This window comes from Cornus florida, unplaced genomic scaffold, assembly GCF_030987335.1.
Source record: "Cornus florida cultivar Cherokee Brave unplaced genomic scaffold, ASM3098733v1 CherokeeBrave_3.0.0_Hap2_Chr09, whole genome shotgun sequence".
NCBI classification, from domain to species: Eukaryota; Viridiplantae; Streptophyta; class Magnoliopsida; order Cornales; family Cornaceae; genus Cornus; species Cornus florida.
This window is the reverse complement of record NW_026775579.1, coordinates 69,962,822-69,990,148: the sequence shown is the minus strand read 5'-3', so window position 1 is coordinate 69,990,148 and position 27,327 is coordinate 69,962,822. Positions and strand designations below refer to the sequence as shown.

Here is a 27,327-nt window from a genome sequence, read left to right as displayed (position 1 = left end):
ATCAAACAATTATTCAAATTAAGAATATGATTACAAATTATTTTAAAAAATGATCTTACACTCTACTTTTAAATAATAATTTATTTTATTTATTAAAACAATAAAGTTGAGAGAAAGTGTACTGAAATAAAGTGTCATCTTATTTGTCTAATTCTTTTCATTTGAAATATAAATTTTATATTTAAGCTAGAGAAAAATATTAGAAAACATTTTTCTTTATTTAATTATCTTTTTCCTTTCCTTCAGTTTTTCATGCCCCTTCCCTTGGTAAGTTGGTATGGCCTCTGAGTCGTCTCTCTCATCGCATGGCCTTCGTCGACTCACTCTTACGGAAATGCACTTCTCTCTCACACATCAAACAGCTTCAGGCACACCTCATCATCACCGGTCTCTTCCGATTCTACCCTTCTCGCTCCAAGCTCCTCGACTTCTGCGCCACCTCCTCCGCCGGCAGCCTCCCCTACGCCACCGCCGTCTTCCTCCGAATCCAATCTCCGGCCACCAACGACTGGAACGCCATCATTCGCGGCATGGCCCAAAGCGACCAACCCACGGATGCCATCGCGTGCTACCGCACCATGTCACGTGAATCGTCCTACAAGCCCGACGCTCTTACTTGTTCGTTCGCACTCAAGGCCTGCGCTCGAACTCTGGCTCGCTCTGAGGCAATGCAGATTCACTCACAGGTGATACGGTTTGGGGTTGAAGCTGATGTGCTGTTACAGACAACGGTGTTGGATGTGTATGCGAAGTCGGGTGATTTGGACAATGCCCAGAAGATGTTCGATGAAATGTCAATTAGAGATATTGCCAGTTGGAACGCTTTGATTGCTGGGTTGGCTCAGGGAAGTCGACCCAGTGAAGCTTTGGAGCTCTTTAAGAGAATGAGAGTAGAGGGTTTGAGGCCTAATGAAATTACTGTGCTCGGCGCTCTCTCAGCTTGCTCACAATTGGGTGCAATAAGAGAGGGCGAAAAGATATGTAATTACATTAGAAATGAGAAGCTAGATACGAATGTGCAAGTTTGTAACGCGGTAATTGATATGTATGCAAAATGTGGGTTTGTGGATAAAGCTTACCATGCTTTTGAGGGTATGAGTTGCAGGAAGAGTCTTGTTACTTGGAATACGATGATCATGGCACTGGCAATGCACGGTGATGGAGTTGCAGCGCTCGAGCTTTTCGAGCAAATGGGACGAGCTGGGGTGTCCCCTGATGGTGTGAGTTTCCTTGGAGCCCTATGTGCGTGTAATCACGCAGGGCTAGTGGAAGATGGGGTGAAGTTGTTTGATTCGATGGCAGGGTGTGGAGTGAGTCCTAATGTGAAGCATTATGGTAGCGTGGTTGATTTATTGGGTAGAGCGGGGCGGCTTGAGGAAGCTTTTGGAATTGTAAATTCAATGCCTATGGTACCTGATGTAGTACTTTGGCAAACTCTGCTAGGTGCATGCAAAACTTATGGGAATGTCGAAATGGCTGAACAAGCATCAAGGAGGCTTGTGGAGATGGGTTCGAGTAGTTGTGGGGATTTTGTGTTGTTGTCAAATGTTTATGCAGCACACAAGAGATGGGACGACGTAGGTAGGGTGAGGGAGGCAATGAAGAATAGAGACGTGAGGAAGGTGCCGGGGTTTAGCTATATTGAAGTGGATGGTGTGATACACAAGTTTGTCAATGGTGATCAGAGCCATTCGAATTGGAGGGAAATTTATAGGAAGCTTGATGAGATTAGGTTTAGGATTGAAGCATATGGCTATGTGCCTGAGACTGATTATGTGCTGCATGATATAGGACAGGAGGATAAGGAAAATGCATTGTGCCATCATAGTGAAAAGCTGGCCGTGGCTTTTGGTTTGATTAGCACCAGTGAGGGGACTCCAATTCAAGTGATTAAGAATCTCAGGATATGTGGAGATTGTCATGCTGTGATTAAGCTCATATCAAAGATTTACTCTCGAGAAATTATTGTAAGAGATCGTGCTAGGTTTCACAGGTTCAAAGAAGGAAACTGTTCATGCAGAGATTATTGGTGAATTAATACTATTATTTATTTGATGTATCATTACAAAGAAATTGTGGAAAAGATAATTGTTATCATGTAGGAACATTTGTTCTATTCAAAATTAAGCACGAATACACAATTTTGGCCACTGCGGGCTCCTCTTAACTCTATCAACTGCTAGTTGCAGAGCAGAACAGTGTGCTTCAAGATTGTTTAAATCTGTTGACACCAACACTTACAGGACATTTTACGGCGTGCTGACACTGATGCTTTCACCTGGTCTATCAATCATTGTGTAACTGCAGACAAGGGTTTTCTACTGTAATTCGCTCAGAGTCATTGGTGGCCTAAGTAATGGAGCATAGCCTGCTTCAAACGCTTTCCTTCAAGTGTGTTAAAGAAGGCAGCCTGTGCATGCTGCTCTGGAAACGGCAGTCTAGTTGCCGGGTGCTTCAAGATTACTTTGGAACTCATTAGGGCAGAAAAATACTCCTTTTACATAGACTCAGATGTAATTAAGGAGAAAACATCATTTTGTTTGTTGAGAAAGGGGAAGCGAGACAAGCACGAGTTGACAGAGCTCTGTGTCTGGGAAATGATTGGCTTTCTGAAGGATGCATCTTGGTTAAACAAATAGAGTTGTTACATAGAATATTCCAATTACACTTGAGAAATAAAAAGTTATCAGTGCATTCCAAAATATGGTACACTCGGAACAGCTCATTAAACATTATTTGCAATTACATTATCCTAAGCAACATAAATCAAAATATTCAAATACACTAATGTCATCTTGCCAGAACACATACATAAAATGTATACTGCACAATGCATAACTCATGGGTAACAAACTTACAACCCACTGGGTCGGTTGATAAAATTAATGTAACAAAGTAAACGGAAAAACAATAATTAAATGCAAATCGAAAGAAAATGAACAATTTGAATCTCCGCAGCAAACTCAACTCCAGGTAGGAAACGGAAGCCCCAAAATAGAATTCTATCACAGCTTCTCTAAGAGTGGCAAAACCTCAACTGAAAAGTAATCATACAATGACGACTAGAAATGTTACACATAGAAATGGTCAAATGCAACTAGTCTTTCACTAGTCTTGCCTCAAAACCTCCTTCAGGTCGCTTCACGAGAATGTAAGGCATGTGGGTTCCAAGAAGCTTATCCCAGATAGGAAAGAAAGGTTGTGAATAGTTGAACTTTGTCCCTTGGAGTTGATGATGAATATCGTGATAAGCAGTATTGTTTTGGAAAAATAGATGGAAGATGTTCCCAGGCAACCAGAGTCCACAGTGATCATCAACTGTTTTTATCACAGCGAAGCAGAAGAAAATCACAGCCGTCCGTGCAGTCATTCCTGAGACAAGGAAAGAGATGGCCCCACCAAAAGTGTCTAGCAGGAGACCCTCAAGCGGATGATTGTAGAGGGCTCCAATTGCATAAGGGACGACTAACCTATGATGCTGTGAGTGGATGTGACGATACAAAAATTTGTTCTGGTGCATGTAGCGGTGCACAAAGTACTGCCATGTGTCCATGACGAGCATTGCAACGACAATCTGCGCAATTAGGACAGGAAGGGATGGCTGAACTGCGATTCCTGATGAACTTAGCTTTGAGGTAAACTGCAGCAAAAAATGAAGAGGATTTGGTCTTAAATGTATAGAAATGATTTGGTAGTGTAAAAGACCATAAACGTCCAATATCCTATAATGAGCCACATAATACCATCCTTCAACTTAGCATCATTAGGATCATTTTTTCCCAGCATAAGAAACCAGAATATATTATTAAGTAAAAAGAAATACAAATACCACCAAACATTAGAATGAGGAGCGTCTCCTTCACCTCCCACAAAGAGGAGGTTGAGGGTTCAAGTCAGAATTGGAACGAAGTGAGTGTGTCATACCTTCAAAAGAGAGAGGAAAAAATAAAAAATAAAAATAGTATGTCAAAGGATGAGATATCGTTGACACAAATAGGACTATATAAGAAAAAATTATGAGTAGAGGCCTCTTAAACTCTCTCCGCAACTTCTAGCATGGTAAAATGACCTCCAAAGATGTTATTAGTGATGGCCCCTCCCTTTGTTAAGAAATCTGCAACTCTCTCTACAACCTCAAGGAGGGTAAAGACACCTCTAAGTCTCTCTCCATAAACTTCAAGAAGGGTAAAAAGACCTCTAAAAGATGTTAAAGTAGTGGCACACTATTTGTTAAGAAATCTGCCTCATTTGCTGATATTGCAACCCAACTACTCTTCATTTGTAGAATAGAAGATAAGTCCTAAAATTCTCTCATATTTAAGCCAATCAACGTCATTAGCATAATAAAAGCTAGCGTCCACCCAAAAATCATCCAACAAGATTAATTACTCACATATTTTTGTTGTTTAGCTTATCATTAGGGCCTTAGCAATTACAGTATTAGTTGTAAGATAGAGCAAAAGAAACAGGAAGAAGTCCAGATATTCAAACTACAATGTCCCTAACTACTAGAGCAATATTAAGAACTAGAGTCGTCTTTTTTTTTTTTCCCTCATTTTTATCAGGGGCAATGGGAATGCAGGTCCCCACTACAATAAATTATGACATAGGCTCTGCCACTTGGGCAGACCTTAGGCCACGCCCCTCGCAAGTACAATGGAGGTTGCCACCCTAGACCATGGGCTTTCTTGATCACCCATCGACCCTGTCTAGGTAAGTACGTTCAAGACTAGACTTCCTTTCCTAAACTCAGAAGTTATGTATCGAATCCCCAATTCTAACTTGATACCATTCAGTATGCATGGGAGCAAACAGACAGAATAATTTCCATAGCAGGAGGTATAAATGTAGGATCATAATAGCATAATATGCTTGAGAAGGATGTAATAAAATATCATGGTAAAGAGATAAGGATATAACGTGCTAACTTCCTATTTGTCCTCTTTTACCAAGAGGAAGGAGATGCATATTCCTCTGCTATCATTTGGAAGCTTCAATGTAATCTTGAGCATAGTTTCGCATGCAACTTTTTGCAGATTATTTTTGCGCGTCTTAATACCCCTTTATACCAAGAAATTAGAACGCAATTTCATCATGCCTGAAAGGGACCTATCTTACAGAAACAAGGTGTAACAGACCAGAAACTTTTCTTCTTTTTATCTTCAAGCCCAAGAAAAAGGATGAACTGACAGTATACAATAGTAGGAATGAGTAAAGTGGATTGCTCGCATATGAAAAAAAGAAAGCACAGGTCCCTCAGTCATCTTCCTAGGTCCTATGATTAGAAAAGAGTGGAAAAAGAGAATCCATGTGGCCAACCCCATTTGTACGGGATAAGGCAAGGATTATGATATAATGTCTACTTACTGGTCCCTCAATCATCTTGCAGAAAATCTACAATATCAACAACCACAACCTTCAACAACCACCCCCCCAAAAAAAAAAAAAAAAGAAGAAGAAAAAAGGACAAATGAATATATAAAGAGAAAATCATTCTTTGATAGGTGAAAATAGCAATCACTCCAAAAAAAAGAAGAAAATTAAAAAAAATTCAAGAGGATAGGGATTACAATAGCAATAACAGCAATTAAGGACAGAATGAAGATTGGTGGCCAGAGTTTAAGGTTGTGTTATAATATGCTGAGAGCATGAGGCAAGCCAAGAATTTTCTTCATATGAATAAATAAAATTTTATAAGAAAACAAGGATGGGTTAAGCTCATGTACACTCAGAAATGCACATATAAGTAGCTAAAATCACAAAGGGAAGTCCTTTTGTGTTTAAAATCCTTAAACAAGAATCCCTAACCAAATTCCTTCCCCCGAAATCCAAATAAAGATTCAAAGTAGCAATTGGAATTTTTTTTTTTTATGTCCATGGATTCTTCAGTTTATCCTTCCAAACGCTCCAAAGGAAAGGAAGGGGTTCCCTTTCCAAACATCTGTGAAATACCTTCTTCATCAAACTCACTATCCTGAGAGAAACTTGATGGTCAAATTAGGTATAGGCAACTGAAGCCTAGAAAACTCCATAGAAACTTGATGGTCAAATTAGGTATAGGCAACTGAAGCCTAGAAAACTCCATCAAGCCCCACAATACATAGCGATGCAAAATAAATGGTCAGACTAATCCCCTACCGTTGCACATAACGCCCTACTTGTAATATAACAATTCCTTTTTCAAATGATCAATTGAAAAACACTTGTCCCTTGCATCATGTTGGACAAAGATTGTCAATTTATTGCAACTGTTGTCACTAGGACCCTTTGTGATGAAAGAGTCCCCTTCCCTTCCATTGGCATCTCAAATAAGATTTAACCAACATTCAGCAAGAACCCAAAAACCCAGTAGCATTTCATCGTTGAACAACCAAACATTCATATTTTGGCTTGTGTTGTTTAGCTGAACTCAAGCAAGTTCACAAAATTACTCAAACCATGTGTTAGCATGAAATCCAACTTAGCCCTAAAAGGACAACCAACTATACTAAATTCCTACAATTTTTTTTAATTTTTTTTTTATAAGTATGTATTCATTAAAGAGCACCCAGAAGGGGAGTGCAGCCCAAAACAAGTTGCACAAAAGCCTACATCCTCGAGCTATCCACAAAATTCAAAGAATCTCCACATATTTACAATTAAAGCCCTAGACCCAACAGAACACCGTCCAAGGAAACTCCACCCCATAAAAGGATCTCCTATTTCTCTCTCTCTCTCTCTCCATAAGGCCCACCACAGACAAAGTGGGGGTAGCCCTCCATGCATTTCTGACTTGGAAATGCACTCGGCATTTGTCCCAAGCGTCAATCAAGCACCTCGTGGACTTTGGCATGACCCACTAGATCTCAAAGATGGCACACCACAAATCCCACCCATTCCTTGTCCTAGGGCAATGGAGAAGAAGTATATCTACCGTCTCCTCATCCCTTTTGCACCATACAACACCAATTGACAATAATCTGACACCGCCTTCTCAGATTCAAAATCCTCCCCAATGTTGTTGTCCAAACAAAAAAGGCCACCTTCAAGGGGACTTTTGAGCGTCAAATTCCTTTCCACGGAAAGGATGTCCCCTGAGCATCCATCAGCTAGCAATATAAAGACTGAACCTCAAATCTCTCCTGGCTCGAACCCATCCACATCCACTCATCCATCCACTCCCAGAGATAGTGTGGCAACTCAACCATATCCTCTAACCCCCAATCAAGCAAAAGCCTCTTAAACTGCATGTCCTAGGTCAACCTCCAGCCAAATGATAGCAGTAAGCGACCAACACATGCCCATCCATAGCAATCCTCTCACCACACCAAGAATCCTCCCAAAAACTAATAAGGCGCCTGTCCTAAATTCCTACAATGTTAAGGATCATGACCCAATAGTGTGGTCCCCTTTAACAATGGATGCGAGGGGGATAGAGTCGATAGACTGAAATGGAATACAGACCTAATATCCACATTTGAACCTACATTCTCACATTTGATAGTTGATGTTTGACCACTTTACCAAGTAATGCCCCTAAAATATCTAAAATGTTGCTAATTAGAATTTAAATAACATAGAATAGCATTTCAATAAACGTTCAATATGTTTAGTTCCCTTCCATGTCCTCTAGCACAATTACAATTGGGAAATTCTAATACACCTTTTAGCTTACCTAGACATGACCACTTTTGAAACAATCAATGATTCATGTCATCTTTATGGTGATTTATGTGTGTACGGTTTTTTTTTTTTTTTTTTTTTTTCCATGTGTACTCTAACCATATATATGTTATTGTTGTGACTTACACCACTATGAGTGAAAAACTCTATGTAGACAAGGCTGAAGAGAAGACCGTTAAATTTCCAATAAACAAATTATTATAAATATTTTCCTTCCTGAAATAGAAGCACTTGGAGTTTCTTTGAACATCATGTAACTTTGTTTAGATCTACAACTCAAAAAATCAAATCTTTTAAACTGTGTTCACTGCCAATCTCAAACCTCAAGTCGGAGAATCAAGAGCAAATCCATATCCAGTCCTATTTTAATCCAGTAAGGTCCTTGTCAAGCCCTAGCTGCCATGTAGTTGGGGCCAGAATTCCATGACATGCTCACGACTCAGTGCTCACCTACCTACATATAATTTTTTTTCCAAATGTATATGGATCTTCAGGGTTAGACTTGGGTCATGACAAGCCATCTTAGATAACTGCACACTGCAGTGTAGACAATCATCTCATTATTTTCAACTTTTTTTTAGTTATTTATCCCCTTATACTTTCTTTATACACGTGTAAAATGGATATGTGCCAATATGGGCAATTTCGATCCAACATAACTCAAATTTAGCACTCTCATGCTAGTCCTTGCAACTCTTGCTATATGCTAAGCATTAATAGATTGTAAACAATATAAGGAGGTGTGGTGGATAATACAGGCCCTAGCAACAACATGGTTACAGTAACTAAGCCTTAATCACCATCCTAGTCTTTTCAAAGAAAACCTAGGTCGGAGAAATAGAGCCCATTTTAATGGAAACCCACTCATAACAAAAAACTGGGTGAAATGTAATCAGCTCGTTACCTACATTTTGAAAATCACAATTCCATTCCTCAAACAAGTCCTCTACCATACTCCACCACTGATGGAGTCATTCTACATATCTTCAAAAGTCCCCAGCAAACACCAGTAGAAAGGACACATCCCTACAATTAAGTGACACTATCCATCAAATATGCAAAAACCCAAAAAGACCTTCTCCCAACCCCTGGCGCCCAAAAGAACAGTTACACATACACAGCAAACAATTGTACTAAAACTGGTAAACACAAATCAACATGTACATTCACTCACATATACAAATGTGTATTTTTTAGATTCTGAAGGGCATAATTTGGTAGCTGATAATAGCCGATAGTCCATGACAGGTTACCAACTTCCCTGCAGTTTCTATACATTTCTCAAGTCCAGATAAACCAATTTCAAAATCAAGAATATATTACACAAATTGAACTAATCAAACTTTTGGACAACTATACATTTCCCAAGTCCAGATAAACCCAGTTCAAAATCAAGCATATATTACACAAATTGAACTAACCCAGTTCAAAATCAAGCCTAAACTACCAAATTCAACTAATTAAATCTTTGCACATTACCATCTATCATCAAAAACAAAATTAAAAACAATGCACAATGATAATACTAATAATGATAAATAGAATGAGGGTTTAAGAACTGACCAAGAACAATGCCTGGGCAACAGTGGCCTGGACAAGCTGTTGAAGCAACACGCCCTTAATAACCGACCACAGTGGCACCGTGTTCTTCTCTTCCTCTTCCTTTCTGGTGTGCAGACGGTACTTGTCTAGAGGCGGTAACAGCTGATAAAACCCAGCGTACAACCAGTACACTACAATTGGGGCAAATGTGCCCATCGATTCATCGCTCACATAGCCTTCCCAAAACACCATTTTTCAACCAAACAAATCAGAAACACCTCAAATTTCGAACCCTGATTGGATAGAGAAGTCAAATGAAGATCAGAACTTTACATACATACATATATATATATATAAGCAAATTGAGCTCTGAAATGGGAATGAGTGAGTTGCTTATAATGTGTTCAATCAGATCTAGCTAAGCCATTTCGAACGAACAAATCAGGGCATCGATACATATATACGTATGTATATACGTATATACATATCGAATCTCAGCGTTGGTGACAGTTGTGAGGCTTCTGAGATTCGTTTAAAAACCGATCTTTATTAGTGGGGTGGGAGAGGGGGATAGAAAAATGATTTTTATTTTTTATTTTTATTTTGGGAAAAAATGGTTGTTAAAGGTGGATCTGATATTTTTAGATAAATTGTGTTTCATTCGATAGTATGTGGGTCCAGTTATAGTATATGTTTGTTGTCTTTCCCCACTCGTGACAATCCAATTGACCATCTTCTTTGTGTGTGACAAAGGGTCTCCTTCGAGCCAATTCGGTTCGTCAAATCAACTTAGGTTTTGGAAAGTGTTTCCAACCTTAATAATGTATTTCAATCGGTGCTGATCAGTTGTTTAAAAATATTTTTATTCAATCATGAGATGTTGATCAGTTAAAATTACATTATATGTGTTGTTTTTAAGACTTCTATTTAAAATGAGAGTCATAATTAGCATGCGACTTCTTGATTTAGCCATTTGGTCTTGATTAATTTAGAAGAGTTTTAGTTCAGCCAAGCTCAGCCTCATGGTGCTGATTGATTTTGCTGAAAGTTTTGATTCAACCACCTCATGCATTGACCAGGTATAAATAGCACCACTTCTTTTCTTAGAAGTTTTATTTAGTATTTCCATTGCATTGTATTTCTCTTATTAGGAGTAGTATTAAAATCCAACACTTCTTATATTTTGTATGCAAATCCTACTTATAAAATAGGATTAATTACAATGACACCCTCTGAGGTTTGTTGTATTGACAGCCATATACAAGTTAGCCCTTTTTTAAACAAAGACAACTTTAAGTTTGCAAATTTGAACTATGACACCCCAAACATGATGAAAGTACATGTTTACCCTTTGACCACGTAAAATGACCAAATTACCCTCATCCAAAAAATCTTTTATTCTTCCCATTTTTGGATCTTCCCTGCAAAAAATAAATAAATAAATAAATTTCATTATACACAACCACTACACCGGCACCACCACTGCAACCTCCACCATAGTTGTCAAAGGCGCCGGAGGCGCAAGGCGCCTCCAGGCGCCAGGTTAACGCCTTGAGTGTACTCAAGGCGGTTGGGTTATATAAGGCGTGCGCCTTTACGATCAAGGCGCCAGGCTACAGGCGCTAGAAAGGTGCGCTCGCATGAAACTTTTGTTTTTAACTTCTTTTCCTTATTTTTTTTTGTTTTGTTTGTGACTCTGTAGTCTGTAACTCTGTATTGTTATATTATTTGTATTTTGTATTGTATTATTTTAAACTTGAAAGCTCAAAGCCAAAGCCTATTGCAAGTTTGCAACATAAAAAACGAAAAAAAAAAAAGAGAAGCAAAGGAAAGAAGAACACAGAATCACAGACTGACAGAGGCAGCGAAGTACTCACTCGGGACTCTCGGATTTGCGTCGGCTCTCTCCAGGTTAGTTCTTCTTCTTCTCTCCTTCTCTTCTTCTTCTCTCCTCCTTCTCTTCTCGGATCTGCCGGATCGGTGATTCGGTCAGATTTTTTTTTTTTTTGTCTTCTTTTCTTCTTCTTCTTCTTTTCTTCTCTCGAGTCTGGGCCCTGGGGCCTCTCGGTTCTTTCTTGCTAGATATTTATGTCATTTATTTCTATTTTTCTTCTTCTTTTTATTTTTTTATTTATTTTTTTGCCTCTAGTTTTATTCTTCTTTTTCTTTTTTTCTTTTTTTCTTCTTCTTTTCTTGAGTCTCGGCTCTCTCCTGGCAGATTTGTTTTTTTTTTTTTTTTTTTTTTTTCTTCTTTTTATTTTTTGTTTCTCCAGTATTTTATTTATTTATTTATTTATTCATTTTTCAGTCTTGGCTCTCTCCTGAGTCCTGAGTCCTGGCAGATTTTTTTTTTTTTCTTCTTTTTATTATTATTATTTTTTTTTTCTTACTCCAGTTTTTTTATTTGTGTGAACAGTTGCATTTGTTCCATTCTAACATGTTGGTTTGAGGAAATGCATTTTTATCTAATTTTGTTAAAATGAAATAATTAGTTAAGTGTACTCTAATTTTGTAAAATCTTGATATACATTGTTGGATCGAAATTTTTGGCAGCTTAAACTTTTGTGATAATTAATATTCTCGAGTATTAAGGACCATTATGTACAAAGAAGAATCGAAGATAAAAAAGTGCTTTGCATAAATACCACTTTCTTAAGGTAATGATTGAGTTAAATCCATGAATAGCTGAAATTGCTGAATAGAAAGTAACTAATATTTTTGGTGAGGCCAGTAATCATGTGTCACGGACTGCTTTTTCTCCAAATTCTTTTGCTCTTCACTAAATTATACTTAAGCTCGGCTGCTCGGTGAAAATGGAAACATGTAAATTATGGTGTATACGGAATCATATTCTCATTAAAAAAATTTAAAATGTATACATGCAAAGTGATCATAACTCATAAGATGTGTTGATTAACTGTGGAATCAAAAAGCACAATCAATCTCAACATGGAAGTTTGGAACAAAGAGAGAATGAAAGGAAAGAAGGCACCCAAGCGAAAGTGATTGCTCTTGCCAATGAAGCTGTCACATTGTCAATACTTAATACATTACCTTACCCACCCAAAAAAACAAATGAAAAGTTAATAAATTATTCAATATCCGGATTTGCACATTCAGAGTTTACCATTTAATAATAATAATAAAATCATAGCATGCATCCAATTTGAGCTAGTCACCAAATTCTAATGAGAGTATGAGACCTTAAAGAATAATATTTTGTTTTTTGCATTCTGCCAAAGCTTTGTATTTATTTTTTTAAATTGAAATGTTAATATTGCTAATTGCTTTGAAGCTCTGTATTTATTTATTTATTTGCCAGAGTTGTTGCAGACACTGATTACATGATGCTATTATTTTATTATCTTGAATTTGATTGTAGTTTGTACTTTAAAAGATGCCTAGTGATGGTTCAAGAAAGGATCCGGCATGGAATTACTCACATTTGGAGAATCCGAAAGATATAAATGCCGTCACTTGTAACTTTTGTGCAAAAGTTACAAAATGAGGTATTTATCGGGCTAAACAACACTTAGCTGGAGGGTATAGAAATGTGAGTGCATGCCCAAGATGCCCATCTAGTGTTAGAGAAGAAATCAAAGAGTACATGAGTAAGAAAAAGGAAAAAAAAGATCAAATGAATTTGTTACCTAGTGATGAAATTAATTTCATTGATGGAGAGGATGAGGATGACATTATGGAAGTTAACAATTGAGGAAAAAGGGTAGCCAGTGCAGGCAGTGCTAGTGTCAATTCCTCAAAGATGCAAAAGCAAAAGGGACCGATTGATTTATATTTCACTCCCAGACCGGAAATTGTGGTACAAAAAAGAAAGGAGGGGGGAAAACAAACAGCCATTAATGATGCATGCAAGAAAGAGTTGAGAGGAAGAGCGTGTGCTGCTTTTGCAAGGTGGATGTATGATGCAGGAATTGCATTCAATGCTGTTAAGTATGATAGCTTTGCCGAGGTTGTTGAAGCAATTGGACAATATGGTCCTGGCATGAAACCACCTAGTTATCATGAGGTGAGAGTTCCTTTGCTTAGGAAGGAATTGGATAATACCAATGCTTTGATGAATGACCATAGGGAGGAGTGGTCAAAATTTGGATGCTCATTAATGACAGATGGGTGGACAGACAAGAGAGGGAGAACATTGCTTAATTTCCTAGTAAATAGTCTAAGGAGAACCATGTTTATTGAGTCGATAGATACTTCTTCTTTTTCAAAGGATGATGACAAGATGTTTGACTTGCTTAATAAATTTGTGAACCGCATTGGAGTAGCAAATGTCGTCCAAGTCGTCACAGATAGTGAGTCAAGCAATAAGTATGCCGGTAAGAATGTTCAATGTTTATAACTTTTAGAGTTTACATTCTTTACAAATATATAATTTAAATCAATTTTGATTTACTCATTCTCTTTATATCATTTTTTTTTTTTTTTCCGTTTGGTTTCAAATAGGGAGGATGTTAGAGAAAGAACACCCACATTTGTATTGGACCCCATGTGCTGCTCATTGCTTAGACTTGATGTTGGAAGACATTGGGAAAATACCGTCCATCTCTAGAACAATGCAGAGGGCAGTGGAGTTGAATAGTTATATTTATATGCGACCAAAGTTGTTAAACATTATGAGGAACTTTACTCACAAAAAGGAGTTGCTTAGGCCTGCTAAGACTCGATTTGCTACATGTTTCATCACATTATCAAGTATTCACAAGCAAAAGAATAACTTGAGAAAGATGTTTACTTCAGAAGAATGGAATCGTAGTAAATGGGCGAAAGAGGAAGCCGGTAAAAGAGTTGCTTCTTATGTTTTGATGCCTTCCTTTTGGAATAACATTGTCTTTAGCCTTAAGGTTTCTGGTCCTCTTATTCCGGTTTTGAGATTAGTTGATGGCGAGAAAAAGCCTCCCATGGGATACATTTATGCGGCTATGGATAGGGCTAAAGAAGCCATTGCAAAATCATTTGGGGGAGTAGAAGATAAATACTCAGATATTTTTGAAATAATTGATAAGAAGTGGAATGTTCAACTTCATCGCCCTTTGCATGCAGCAGGTTATTATTTGAACCCAGAATACTTTTATTCAAATTCGAAAATTGAAGAAGATGAAGAGATTGCAAATGGTTTGTATGCATGCATTGCAAGGTTAGTCCCGGATGTCAAAGACCAAGACAAAATTACTGAGGAGCTGTCCTTATATTCTAAAGCTGAGGGCCTCTTTGGTAATCCCTTTGCTATTAGACAGAGAAGTACACGAGGACCAAGTAAAGTGGTAAAGTATATTAAGTTAATATAGCTAAGTGTTAAAATTATTTTGACAATAGAGTCGATAGAAAGATGAAGCTAAAGTTGCTAAACATCATTATTAATTTTTTTTTAATAGCTAATTGGTGGGAAGCTTATGACAAGTCAACAAAACTTCTCCAAAAGTTTGCTATAAAGGTTTTAAGCCTTACTTGCAGTTCTTCTGGTTGTGAACGAAATTGGAGCGTGTTTGAGCATGTAAGTATATACTATTTACTAACTAGGTTTGTAATTTAATTGTTGAAAATTAAAATTTTAATTTTATATACTTACTAGTTAAAGTTGAATTTATTGCAGCTTCATAACAAGAAAAGAAATAGGCTCGCTCAAACAACGTTGAATGATTTAGTGTTCATCAAATATAATAGAGCATTGAGGCGTCGATATAATATGCGTGACACTCTTGATCCCATTTTACTCGATGACATTGATGAGAGCAACGAGTGGTTGACGGGGAGGATGGATGATTCTGATGCAGAACATGATCTAGTCTATGAAGATGATTCCTTGACATGGGGTGATGTTGCTAATTTTGCTGGTATTGGAGAGGCAAGCAGGCCGCAACGGTCTACTAGATCAAAATCTAGTTCTAGTTCACGGTTACCAACAAAGGGAGCAGGAAGTTCTTCAGTTCGACTTGTGGATGAGGATGAGGATGATTCAGATGAGATAGAAGAGGATCCTGAGAATTATGAATCATTTAGTGACGATCAAAATGATGTTTTGCTTATTGATGACGAGGATGATATTTAGATTCATTGGTGTTGTCTTCTTAGGAAGAATGATGTTTATGTTTGTTTTAGTTTTATCTTATACTTCTCTTTAGTTGACTTTTGCATCTTTATGTTAATATGTTTGATTATTCACTGTCTTGAACTCAAGTACTTGATTTACTTGGTTTTGGCATCTTTATGTTGAATATTTAACTTAAGTAATTCATTTAGTTGACTTTTACATCTTTCTATATACTATTGCATGATTTGCATCTTTAATACTTTATTGGGTGAGTTTTGTTTTTTTTTTTTTTCCAACGTGCGCTTTGCTTCAGTCGGGCGCGCGCCTTGCCTTGCGCCTCAGGCTCCAAGAGGCATTTGCGCTTTTGTGCGCCTTGAGCCTTTAACAACTATGACCTCCACAACCACCATCTTCTCCCCGTTCCACCGCCATCACACAAACCCAACACTTCAAAATTACATACATTTATCTATATATACATACATATATATATATATATATATATATATATATATATAGATACATACAACGCCTTGCCCGCCGTTCGTGCTCTCTGCAGCCGGCTACCTATCTCATCCGAGCTTCCCCCTTGCTCGTCGGTAGCCGTTCCGAAGTTCTCTGCACACCTCATCACGGCTGAGTTCAGTCCACATTCCACAACCGCGCGAACTCATCATAGAAATCCACATCGTTGATGTGGTTGAATCGCAGTGGGCTTGCGGCGCTACACCGGCAGGAGGTGGTGACAAGGACGGTTCGCGGCAGAGACAAGGTGGATGGTGGGTTTGCAAGGCGGCTCAGCGGGATCTCGCGACGAGTAAGGAGAAGCCCTCACCAACCAAGCCCTCACCAACCGCCACAAGTCCTCCATGGCCGAGCCATCCACAGTCAAGCTCTCCACAGCCGAGGCCGAGTTCATCCCAAATGGCGAGAGACATGCCGAACAAGCAAGGACTGAAAACGCGAAGGCCAATAAAATTTCTCCAGTGGCTGTGGGATATGGCGTTAATGGAGGACCGAATCGGAACAGTGGCCACGGTTGAAGGCCATATTGCCTCGAGATCGGCAAAATCGACGGCAGTAAATAACTTAATTTTTTGACTGAATCGGAGGGCAAAAAGGACTGCACGGCAAGGACGACGGTGACTACAATAAATTTGATGAGGACGACGGCGACCAAAGATTTTGACTGGACTGTTCTTACTGGTGATGCAAGGATGTGCGACGAGGGTCTATTCTTAGCTAAGAGAAGTGCGTCTAAACTGAACAACGGTGAAGAGGATTGAACGGAGATGCATTATCTCTTACCGACGAGGACGACAACGACCTGAAATGGTGGGGTTCTGATTGGCAAGCACATTATCTATAGCCGGCGACAGACAATTTTATCTTTTATGGGTTTTGAGGGCTGTTGAAAGAGAGAGGTGAGAGAGTAAAGTTGTGTACAAGAATGAAAGAGAGAGATGAGGGTAGTTTGGTCATTTTAGGTTAGGATTAAAATATATCTCAAGGCATATTAGACATTTCATGTCACTTAAGGCTGTGTTTAAAAAATGGGGTGTCATTATTCAAGTTTGCAAACCTGAGGGGTATCTTTGTCCAAAGAAGGGCTAAGTTATATATGGCTGTCAATATGGCAAACCTCAGGGGGTGTCGTTGTAATTAACCCTATAAAATAAAAGTTAGACGCTTGGCTTCAGTCCCCTCTACCATTATTTTCTATGCTTGTCTAGTTTGTTTTACTCCCTTCATCCATTCCACTTTTAGTGCTGAAAGTCCTCTTTATTGAGGCGTCAAAGAACATGGAGGAATGGTTCATCTTCGCCTTCCAGCAATCGCCTGATTCACAAAAGGGCCGATTACGAATTTTGTCAGCGCCAAGAATAATTTGACTATCCAACCACTCTGAGTCGAAAGACTCTGGTATGCCCCTAAAAAAAAGAGCCAAACAATTTATTTGAATCACTTTAAATCCTACTTTTGCCTCTCTACCAAACTCTATATGAAGAAATCACTTGGAAGGCGACAAAATTTCAAGAATACTAAATACATAAAAATGTGATCACGAGAGAAAATGATATTATAATTACAGTTATTGTGCCAAAAGGAGAGAAAATGATATTATAATTACAGTTATTGTGCCAAAAGGAGAGTCGCGTACAATATTTTCTTACAGATGCCTGGATAGCCCAGTGAGTTAGTATTTTCGGTAAATTTTGAAATGTCAAGTTTTGACTCTCTGCATTTACTAATTTAACTTCTAACACTTCTTACCTTAAAAAAATAAATAAATAAATCTACTTGAAATCATATACAACATAGATAATCTCAAAGTGCATCCAACCAATTTCTTCATTTCTTGAGTTTATCATTTTACACAAGTTCGGTCTAAGATTCTACAAAATAAATAAATAGTATTTTCGAAAAATATATATTTAGAAAACAAATCATCTACACCGGATAAAAAATTATTAAAGCATAGAATCATAAAATTATATTATATTAATACACCAACTTAACTCACCCTGTCAACAACAACAACATTATCTTTTTTATTTATATTTCCGGTAGTTTTCAAACAAAGATCCACTATTATACATAGGACCATAAACGGACCGCAAATGCTTCGAAAACGGACTTGTAATTTAATTATTCTAATGTTGCGTTTAGAAGTATTAAATTGATATTTTAAAATTAATTATGTATTTTATTTTTATTTTTTTGTCAAAAGGATAAAAAATGCGCTGTTTTTTCTATACAAACAAAACCTAAATTGGATACTTTGCACATAAATAGAGAAACAGAGAGGTTGACAAGCAGAGTGATTGGGAGACCAGTTGCATCAACTCTAGATGGAATTAAGTTCTATTCAAAATTTCGAAGACAAGTCAAGTCATTTGAGCTATAAAATTTTTATTATTTTTTTAATATTTATACCATTTTAACAAAACTATAATTATATTCTTAGAAAGACATACGAATACAATATGATAAGATACAAACACAGAAATGCAATAAATTTTAAATTAAAAAAAAAATGGTATGACATGAATACGTCAAATATAATATAAATATATTATTATATATAAGAATAATATTTTTTATATCATTTTATCCATATAATTATAAATCAATCAATAATTTAAAGTTCAGGCTTCGGTTTGTTTAGACGTAATATGTTCTTTCTGAAATTTTTTTTTTTTTCAAGTAAAATATTATTTTATTTTTACTTTGTCTGTATTTGGTAAAGATTTACGTCAATATTAAGGTTTGAGTCCATCAAACATGACATGTAAATTATTTTTATTAAATTTTAATATTTTTTTCTTTATAAATATTTTACGACAATCAAATACCGTAAAATATTCAAAGAACTTTAGAGTTAAGTATTTGTTATTTTTGTTTTCTAAAGTTTTATATTATTTTTTAATTAAACTATAATCTATTGTCACAAACCAAACCGCTCTTCTCCCATTCGCCGATTAACCGTAATTTGTACGCTACTACTTTTCTCTCTCTAAAAAAACCCCAAAAATTTAGGGTTTCCAATCAATCGTATTCCCAATTCGGTTTCTGAATTCTTGTAATTGTGTTGATTTGTATATATAAATAATTTTGATTCGGCTAAGTTCGTCTGAAGGCCATGAAGGTTTTGGACTCGTCTGTGTGTGGGGGAGACGGTGATGCCTGGCCACCGGGGTTCCGATTCCATCCCACCGACGAAGAGCTCGTGTTATACTATCTGAAGAGGAAGATCTGTCGCCTGCGGCTCAAGCTCGACATCATCGCAGAGACCGATGTCTACAAATGGGATCCAGAAGAGTTGCCAGGTAACAATCCGTTGCTTGAATTCACGGTTTCTTGCCTGATTTACTGTTGTGTTTGATCGTATTTTCTATTTGGGTGTGATTTTATTTTCTTGACTCATCGGTTATTAACATGATTCACTGTTGTGTTGGAATGGTATTCGGGTATGCCTTGTTTTGTTGAATTATGTGTTTCTTTTTTTTTTTTTTCTTTTTTTTTTTTTTTTGTTCTATTTGGCTGGGATATTTCATTTGGGTATACGTTATTTTCTTGAAATATTGATTATGATCATCAATACATCCAGTCAGTAGTTGTGCCTTGTGATCTATTTAAAGGCTGATTTTGTGATAATCATTGAAAATCCTTTTGTTTGGGAAGGTGATTCTGTGTGTGTTATGCATCATCTTATGCTACTCCCATTTTAATGGGAATGCGAGAACCACAGAAATCTAAAGAGGGTTGGAGGACTGAAATAGTGAAATGAGGAGCGCATGGCATCCTAGTACCTGCATTTCTAGTTTACGATCATATTATGTTAATGTTTTTCATTGTATTGGGTGTTGCTTAGGTTGCTTGAATTCATTGTCATGTCTGGAGACACGAGTAACTCTTTGCATTTGATTTCAGCTTAAGACATAACCTACTGATCTGTATATTTTGACCCTGCGTTTGGGCTATTATTTTTCACCTGATTGCTTATGGATAGTGTGTTGTTCAGTGTATATATAAATATGAAAAGTAGGGAAGTCAGTTATTCTTCATTAAGCCACCGGGATATAATTTGTTATAGGATGCTACATCTGTTGATAATCAGCAGTACTTCACAATTTTTTGGTCTAAAATGGATATGATCCTTCATTCTGTACTTTCTATTTTGTATAAACTGTTTGCAAAAGGCTAAAGTGCCAAAAATTAAATGCTTAACTGCCTCCCTTTATTCACACTGCCGCTTTCCGATTGATGGTAACAGCGTCACATTTGTAGTAAGTTGTATATCGTCGTCTAAGACACTGGAATATCGATTATGATCATCAATACATCCAGCATCTAGATGTGTGTGTGCCTGTGTTCTTTTCAGAGTTTGTTTAGATTGAAGTCTCGTTCTTTATTCAAGCATTTGTCTTTGGTATGCTGAACTTTTGGTTTAATTCAGTGTTATTGGGTACTTGTTTGATTAACGTAGTGTAGGTAAAAACCACTCTTTCATCAAATTTTCCAATTATTTTTCTAATTCTGCTTCATATTTAAGATTCAGAGTGTGTAAATTCTTGTTTTTGTAATTATATTTTGTTCTTCTCTAGTACCTTTTTAAATTTTGGATGACTTCACAGTTTGTTCATAATATAACTTAGACTATGCACCTGTTCTAATTGCTACTTGTTAATGGTATACTGTTTATTTCAGTTTTTTGAATTTGAGAATCAACTGAATTTTGCAAAATTTTCGACTGCAGGGCAATCTAAATTAAAGACTGGGGACAGACAATGGTTCTTCTTCAGCCCTAGAGATAGGAAGTACCCCAACGGAGGTAGATCAAATAGGGCAACCAGACATGGGTACTGGAAAGCAACCGGAAAGGACCGTGCCGTTAAATGCAATTCTCGTTCTGTTGGGGTGAAGAAGACTCTGGTTTTCTACAAATGTCGTGCACCTAGTGGTGAACGCACAGATTGGGTGATGCACGAGTACACCATGGACGAAGAGGAACTCAAGAAATGCCAATCTGCACAGGACTATTTTGCATTGTATAAAGTCTTCAAGAAGAGTGGACCTGGTCCAAAAAACGGCGAACAGTATGGTGCTCCATTTAAGGAAGAGGATTGGGCTGAGGAGGAGTACTCAAATGGTAATCACGATCTCCAGGAAAATTCTGTGATGCAGGTCAATGATGTTGCTTCCACCTCTATGGCACCAGTCCGAGAGGATGAAACTGGTTACATCAGGGCGAATGGTCAAGTGTCTCCTAAAAGGGATCTCAAGGAGTTCATGAACCGAATTACGGATGAACCTTCTTTTGCCCAACTACTTGCTGTGGTGGATCCATTGGTGGATCCATCCTTTAGGGAAGCCAATAGTCTTCGACAGAGCGTAGTGACCCACCAAAGCAGCCAGCAGTATGATTTGCAGACAAGCTTTGACTTGACTCGGTCTGCCATCCATAATGTACAAATGCATGAGGCACTTGAGGTCACATCTGCTGTGAATGTTTGTGAACAGGGACCTTATGCAACTGAGGATGATTTCCTTGAAGATTTAATTGAAATGGATGATCTCGTTGAAATGGATGATCTTGTTGGTCCAGTAGCTGCTATTCAGAACATTGAGAACTTGCAGTTTTCTGAGTTCGATGGATTGGGTGAGGTGGAGAAATTGAGTGAGGTTGATGACCTCTACCTGGACGCAGCCATGTTTCTTCATGACATAAACCATGGGCCACAGTCATATTTTAATAATCTAGAGGATGGGATGGTAAATCCCCTGGATTTCCAGTTTGGATCCTGTTCGAATGATGCAAATCACAGCATAATTACACCAGCAGCATCAAATCACGGTACTGTTCCTGAACCATCTTCAGGTGAATATTTCTACAGGTTTTAATTTTGATGGCTGTAATCTGCTATTTGTCACTACTGTGGTTGTAGTTTGCGAGTCCTTTTTGAAGCTATGATGTTTTTTTTTTTTTTTTGAGTTGTTGTTTTATGAATATGTTATCTGACTGCATAGAGCTCTTGACCAGATGGATGGTTGTTTGGTAGACCATGTCATCATCCAGATGGTGAAAGCCCTTTTGCCCCAGTGGGAGAAGGGAACTTTTGAACCAAGCTTCAAGAGCTCTTCTGCTAATAACTCTCATGTGTAAATTATAGCTAATGTCAGGAAGTTTCTGGTGATGTTTAGGTGTGGTATGTGCTGCTGGTAATTCTGGAAATCTTCCTTCTAGTACAAATCAAAATGAAAGTGGCAAAGAGGACGATGGTACGGTTAGGTGGTTCTCTTCTGCTCTATGGTCATTTGTGGAGTCGATACCCACCACTCCGGCTTTCTCGTCAGAGAGTGCCTTGGTGAACAGGGCTTCTGAGCGAATGTCTAGCTTTGGCAGGGTGAGGATCGACGCAGGGAACACAAATGTTGCTACTGGTAACTCCACTGCAACTGTAATAAGATCAGGCAAATGTAATAGTAATTTTTTGTGTTTTTCTGTTCTTAGAGTGGTGTGTGCTATATTGTGGATGATAGGATCTGTAAACTGTCTTTGGAAGATTCATTTCTTATTCAATTCAATTTGTTCATTTTATAATTTTTTTGTGTCAGTCGTTGGTTTATGGGCAAAGCCTATTTTGAAGCAAAGGAAACAATTGTACTAAAAAAAAAAAGATGCACATACACAGCAAACAATTGTACTAAAACTGGTAGACACAAATCAACATGTACATTCACTCACATATACAAATGTGTATTTTTGAGAGTCTGAAGGGCATAATTTGGTAGCTGATAACAGCCGAAAGTCCATGACAGCTTACCAACTGCCCTGCAGTTTCTGTACATTTCTCAAGTCCAGATAAACCAAGTTCAAAATCAAGAATATATTACACAAATTGAACTAATCAAACTTTTGGACGACTATACATTTCCCAAGTCCAGATAAACCCAGCTCAAAATCAAGCATATATTACACATAACTAACCCAGTTCAAAATCAAGCATAAACTACCAAATTCAACTAATCAAATCTTTGCACATTACCATCTATCATCAAAAACAAAATTAAACACAATGCACAATGATAATACTAATAATGATAAATAGAATGAGGGTTTAAGAACTGACGAAGAACAATGCCTGGGCAACAGTGGCCTGGACAAGCTGTTGAAGCAACACGCCCTTAACAACCGACCACAGTGGCACCGTGTTCTTCTCTTCCTCTTCCTTTCTGGTGTGCAGACGGTACTTGTCTAGAGGCGGTAACAGCTGATAAAACCCAGCGTACAACCAGTACACTACAATTGGGGCAAATGTGCCCATCGATTCATCACTCACATAGCCTTCCCAAAACACCATTTTTCAACCAAACAAATCAGAAACACGTGGAGAGAGAAGTCAAATGAAGATCAGAATTTTACATACATATATATATATAAGCAAATTGAGCTCTGAAATGGGAATGAGTGAGTTGCTTATAATGTGTTCGATCAGATCTAGCTAAGCCATTTCGCACGGACAAATCAGGGCATCGATACATATATACGTATGTATATACGTATATACATATCGAATCTCAGCGTTGGTGACAGTTGTGAGGCTTCTGAGATTCGTTTAAAAACCGATCTTTATTAGTGGGGTGGAAGAGGGGGATAGAAAAATGATTTTTATTTTGGGAAAAAATGGTTATAGAAGGTGGATCTGATAATTTTAGATAAATTGTGTTTCATTCGATGGTATGTGGTCCAGTTATAGTATATGTTTGTTGTCTTTCCCCACTCGTGACAATCCAATTGACCACTTTCTTTGTGTGTGTGTGTGTGTGTGTGTGTGTGTGTGTGTGTGAGCGAGAAAGGGTCTCCTTCGAACCAATTCGATTCTCTAGTCAATTTAGGTTTTGGAAAGTGTTTGCACCCTAAAAATATTTTTCGATCACTGGTGCTGATCAGTTGTTTAAATTTTTTTTAATTCGACCATGACTTTTCGTTAGGATTACAATATGATGTATTGTTTTTAAGGCTTCTATTTAGAATGGAAGTCTTAATTAGCATGCGAATTCTTGATTCAGCCATATTCAGTCATTTGTTGTCTTTTCTTTGTATTGTACTTCTTTCATTAGAAGTTTTACTTGGTATTTTTTTTTTTTTTTTTTTTTGCATTGTACTTCTTTTCTTATGAGTAGTATTAAATTCAACACTTCTTATATTTTGTATGCGAATCCTACTTATGAAATAAAAGTCAGATGTTTGGCTTCAATCCTCTCTATTTTTATTTTCTAAGTCTCTTGGAACATATGAATGCTTATGTAGTTTGTTTTTTTCCTTCATTCATTCCTCTTTTAGTGCTAAAAGTCTTCTTTATTGAGGCGTAGAAGAACATGAAGGAAGGAGTTATCATTGCCTTCCGACAGTTGTCTGATTCACAAAAGGGCTGATTACGAATTCAGTCAGCGCCAAGGATAGTTTGGCTTTCTGAGTCGAAAGACTCTGGCACGCCCCTAAAAACAAGAGCCAAACAATTTATTTGAATCACTTTAAATTCTACTTCTGCCTCTCCACCAAACTCAAAAGAAATCTCTTGGAAGGTGACAAAATTTCAAGAATACTAAACGGATAAAAATGTGACCACGAGAGAAAATGATACTATAATTGAAGTTATTGAGTCAAAAGGGGAGTTGAGTACAACATCTCCTTATAGATGTCTCGATACTCCAGTGAGTTAGTACTTTCGGTGAATTTTGAAATGTCAAGTTTCCACTCTCTACATCTATTAATCTAACTTCTAACACTTCTTACCTTAAAATAAAAATAAAAAATACAACATCTCCTTGAAATCATATACAAGATAATCTCAAAGGACATCCAACCAATTTCTCCATTTATTTAGTTTATCATTTTACACAAGTTCCGTCTAAGATTCGACAAAATAAATAAATAGTATCCAAATTTAAAAAATATATATATTTGGAAAACAAATCATCTACACTAATCATAGATTTTACACCAGATAACAAATTATTAAAGTATAGAATCATAAAATCATATTCTATTAATACAACAACTTAACTCACCCTTACTCAACAACGTTATCTTTTTTATTTATATTTTCGGGTAGTCTTCAAACAAAGAACCACTATTATACATAGGACCATAGAAGGACCGCAAATGCTTCCAACGGACTTGTAATTTAATTATTCTAACGTTGCATTCAGAAGTATCAAATTGATGTTTTAAAAGTAATCATGTATTATTTTTTATTTTTGTCAAAAGGAGCAAGAATGCTCTGTTTTTTCTATGCAAATAAAACCTAAATCGGATATTTTGGACATAAATAGAGCAACAGAGAAGTTGACAAACAGAGTGATTGAGAGACCAGTTGCATCAACTCTAGATGATACTAAGGTCTATTCAAAATCTTAAGACAAGTCAAGTCATTTGAGCTATGATTTTTGTTTTTTTATTTTATTTTTTATTTTATACTATTTTAACAAAACTATAATTATATTCTTAGTAATTACTTTCATCACTACTAACGGTTTATAGTAAATGACAACAAGAAGAACAAAATTCAATTATTTAGGGGAGTTTATGTCCAAAAAAAATTCATAGGGTGTTATTGTGCCAAAAAGTGAAAGTAGTGATGCTATAAAAACAAAAATGCCCATAAGTTTAAATTAATACAAATACCTTGAAACAATTTTCTTAATTTTTTTTTTAAAAAAAAAAATGAGAAAGGAAAAGAAAAACTAAAATGAAATTCATTTTTTCAAAACCTAAATTTTCTTAAATTTATGTTAAGAGGTATTTTTGTCATTATAAGACCACTTTAATGGTGTGCAATTTTCAGAAATTTCTTTAAGTTTAATTTTTAAAGGAAAAAAAAATAATCTTTCTTAAATTTATATTAAGGGATATTTTTGCTATTGTAACATCATTTTGCAACAATTGGTTAGTTTATAGTTTATGTCAAAAAAAGCAAATAAATTAAAAAAAAATAAAAATTTCAAGAGATTTTGGGTCAAAAATTAAAAGTAAAGGGAGATTTTATGCAAATTCGTTCTTTTATAACATTTAAAATATGTCATATTGTGCTCTATCATTCATAAGTTTAGAGTTAGGAAGCACATATACGAATATGATATGACAAGATACAGACACGACGATACGATAAATCTAAAAATATACGTCAAATACAATATAAATATATTATTATATATATGAATAATATTTGTTAATCATTTTATCCATATAATTATAAATCAATCAAAAATTTGGAGTTTAGAGCTAAATATTTGTTATTTTTGTTTTCTAAATTTTTATATTATTTTCTAATTAACCTATAATCTATTTTAAATTGTGTTGAATTTTATTTTTTTAAAAAGAAAATTATAAAATTACCATGCCATATTCAGAAGGTGTCCAAAACATATCCTTATACTGTCCATGCTATGTCCCAACTGTATCCGATCAAAAAATAATATATTTATTATCCAGAATATTTCTTGGGTATCTACGTATTTTTAGAAAAATATTGGTGCTTCCTGGAGACATATATTGTTTTTTTTGAAAAAAAATGACAAAGCTGACAAATCCACTCTCACCTTAGTTACTTCGTTTTTTACTTCTCTGTTTTTTTTTTTTTTTATATATATATTTAATAAAATCTTTTTATATATTTAATCAAATCACTAAACAAATTACTTTGTTTCCCAATGTTGAGAGTGGATATAAAAACAAAATTTTGATGTAATGATGTATATTATACATTTATTTGGGTTTCTTGGGACTTAGTTGTGACGTCCACTGCTTATATACAACCATCCATGACAGGTTGTCACATTTTCCATACATCTCAAGCTTGCATCAGTAGTTGCAAACCACACAATTTCAAGCATTCAACTGGATATAATTAAAGAATAAAGAATGCAGGATGAATAACATGCAAATAGATATTTGTGCAGTTGTTCTGGACCGCATCCCCCTTTAGGCTGCTCTTCAATGAATACTTGCTTTAAAAAAAAATAATGTAATTAAATAAAAAAATATTTGGAAAAATGCAAATGATAAGAGTGGCTTAATAAAATAAAAATAAAAATAAAAAACAAAATTACTGCCAATTAACATGGTGGCAGCATTAATGACCTTCAGTTATTTGTCTACAAAGGACCCTCCTGATATACACTTCAAAGCGTAGTCTAACATTCTAAGTCCTAAAGTCCAATGCAGTTCACCTTTCTCAGTTTCTCACATTAACAAACTGATCACATATTTATATCATGAAAATTCAACAATCTTACCAACATAGGTAGGTTTAGACCTTTGAACAATATAGAATTTGCCTTTCCATAAAATAATAATAATAATAATAAAATAAAAATAAACAACATAGAATTTGGGTTAAATACTCTTGGAAAGCATCTTCCCAGCCAAATAATATTTTGGGCAACCAATTGCCCCAAAAGCTTAAGCTTAAAAGAGAGTGATAAAATTTTTACCCATAATTTTGAATGATAAAATAATAAAAGAGAAAGAAAGATAATGAAATAAAGAAATACAACATATAAGGCAA

At 36.3% G+C, this 27,327-nt stretch overlaps 4 protein-coding genes and 1 non-coding gene across 6 annotated transcripts; 3 read left to right on the top strand and 2 right to left on the bottom strand.

Annotated features, from left to right (window-relative positions):
- Window positions 1-231: 231 nt before the first annotated feature.
- LOC132274265 (pentatricopeptide repeat-containing protein At1g34160) lies at window positions 232-2,688 on the top strand. Its single transcript, XM_059775503.1, has one exon. The coding sequence runs from the start codon at window positions 306-308 to the stop codon at window positions 2,031-2,033; it is 1,728 nt and encodes a 575-aa protein (XP_059631486.1). The 5' UTR covers window positions 232-305; the 3' UTR covers window positions 2,034-2,688.
- Window positions 2,689-2,755: 67 nt separating this feature from the next.
- LOC132274266 (very-long-chain aldehyde decarbonylase GL1-9-like) lies at window positions 2,756-9,913 on the bottom strand. The gene is made up of 2 exons (XM_059775504.1): window positions 9,226-9,913; window positions 2,756-3,640 (listed from the first exon to the last, which is right to left on the bottom strand). Exons 1-2 carry the CDS (start codon window positions 9,454-9,456, stop codon window positions 3,098-3,100), a joined length of 774 nt encoding a protein of 257 aa, XP_059631487.1. The 5' UTR covers window positions 9,457-9,913; the 3' UTR covers window positions 2,756-3,097.
- On the bottom strand, window positions 4,562-4,721 carry LOC132275764 (U1 spliceosomal RNA). The gene has a single exon (XR_009470732.1). It is a non-coding gene; the product is annotated as a U1 spliceosomal RNA (small nuclear RNA).
- A 3,551-nt stretch (window positions 9,914-13,464) lies between the features above and the next one.
- LOC132274264 (uncharacterized) lies at window positions 13,465-15,333 on the top strand. Its single transcript, XM_059775502.1, has 3 exons — window positions 13,465-14,478; window positions 14,598-14,716; window positions 14,816-15,333. Exons 1-3 carry the CDS (start codon window positions 13,674-13,676, stop codon window positions 15,269-15,271), a joined length of 1,380 nt encoding a protein of 459 aa, XP_059631485.1. The 5' UTR covers window positions 13,465-13,673; the 3' UTR covers window positions 15,272-15,333.
- Window positions 15,334-18,700: 3,367 nt separating this feature from the next.
- Window positions 18,701-22,440, top strand: LOC132274263 (NAC domain-containing protein 17-like). 2 transcript variants are annotated; one of them, XM_059775501.1, is made up of 3 exons: window positions 18,701-19,083; window positions 20,514-21,611; window positions 21,959-22,440. In XM_059775501.1, the coding sequence occupies exons 1-3, from the start codon at window positions 18,897-18,899 to the stop codon at window positions 22,423-22,425; spliced, it is 1,752 nt and encodes a 583-aa protein (XP_059631484.1). In that variant the 5' UTR covers window positions 18,701-18,896; the 3' UTR covers window positions 22,426-22,440. The 2 variants fall into 2 exon arrangements, with proteins under 2 accessions (XP_059631484.1, XP_059631483.1); XM_059775500.1 differs by having other exon boundaries at window positions 18,702-19,083; window positions 20,514-21,635.
- Window positions 22,441-27,327: the final 4,887 nt, after the last annotated feature.

Coding starts and splice junctions, on each gene's coding strand:
- LOC132274265 (XM_059775503.1), top strand. CDS start 306: ATGGCCTTCGTCGACTCACTCTTACGGAAATGCACTTCTCTCTCACAC.
- LOC132274266 (XM_059775504.1), bottom strand. CDS start 9,456: ATGGTGTTTTGGGAAGGCTATGTGAGCGATGAATCGATGGGCACATTT. Junction 3,641..9,225: donor TTGCCCAGGCATTGTTCTTG/GTCAGTTCTTAA, acceptor TTTTTGCTGCAG/TTTACCTCAAAGCTAAGTTC.
- LOC132274264 (XM_059775502.1), top strand. CDS start 13,674: ATGTTAGAGAAAGAACACCCACATTTGTATTGGACCCCATGTGCTGCT. Junction 14,479..14,597: donor GAGAAGTACACGAGGACCAA/GTAAAGTGGTAA, acceptor TTTTTTTAATAG/CTAATTGGTGGGAAGCTTAT. Junction 14,717..14,815: donor ATTGGAGCGTGTTTGAGCAT/GTAAGTATATAC, acceptor AATTTATTGCAG/CTTCATAACAAGAAAAGAAA.
- LOC132274263 (XM_059775500.1), top strand. CDS start 18,897: ATGAAGGTTTTGGACTCGTCTGTGTGTGGGGGAGACGGTGATGCCTGG. Junction 19,084..20,513: donor GGATCCAGAAGAGTTGCCAG/GTAACAATCCGT, acceptor TTTCGACTGCAG/GGCAATCTAAATTAAAGACT. Junction 21,636..21,958: donor TGTTCCTGAACCATCTTCAG/GTGAATATTTCT, acceptor GGTGATGTTTAG/GTGTGGTATGTGCTGCTGGT.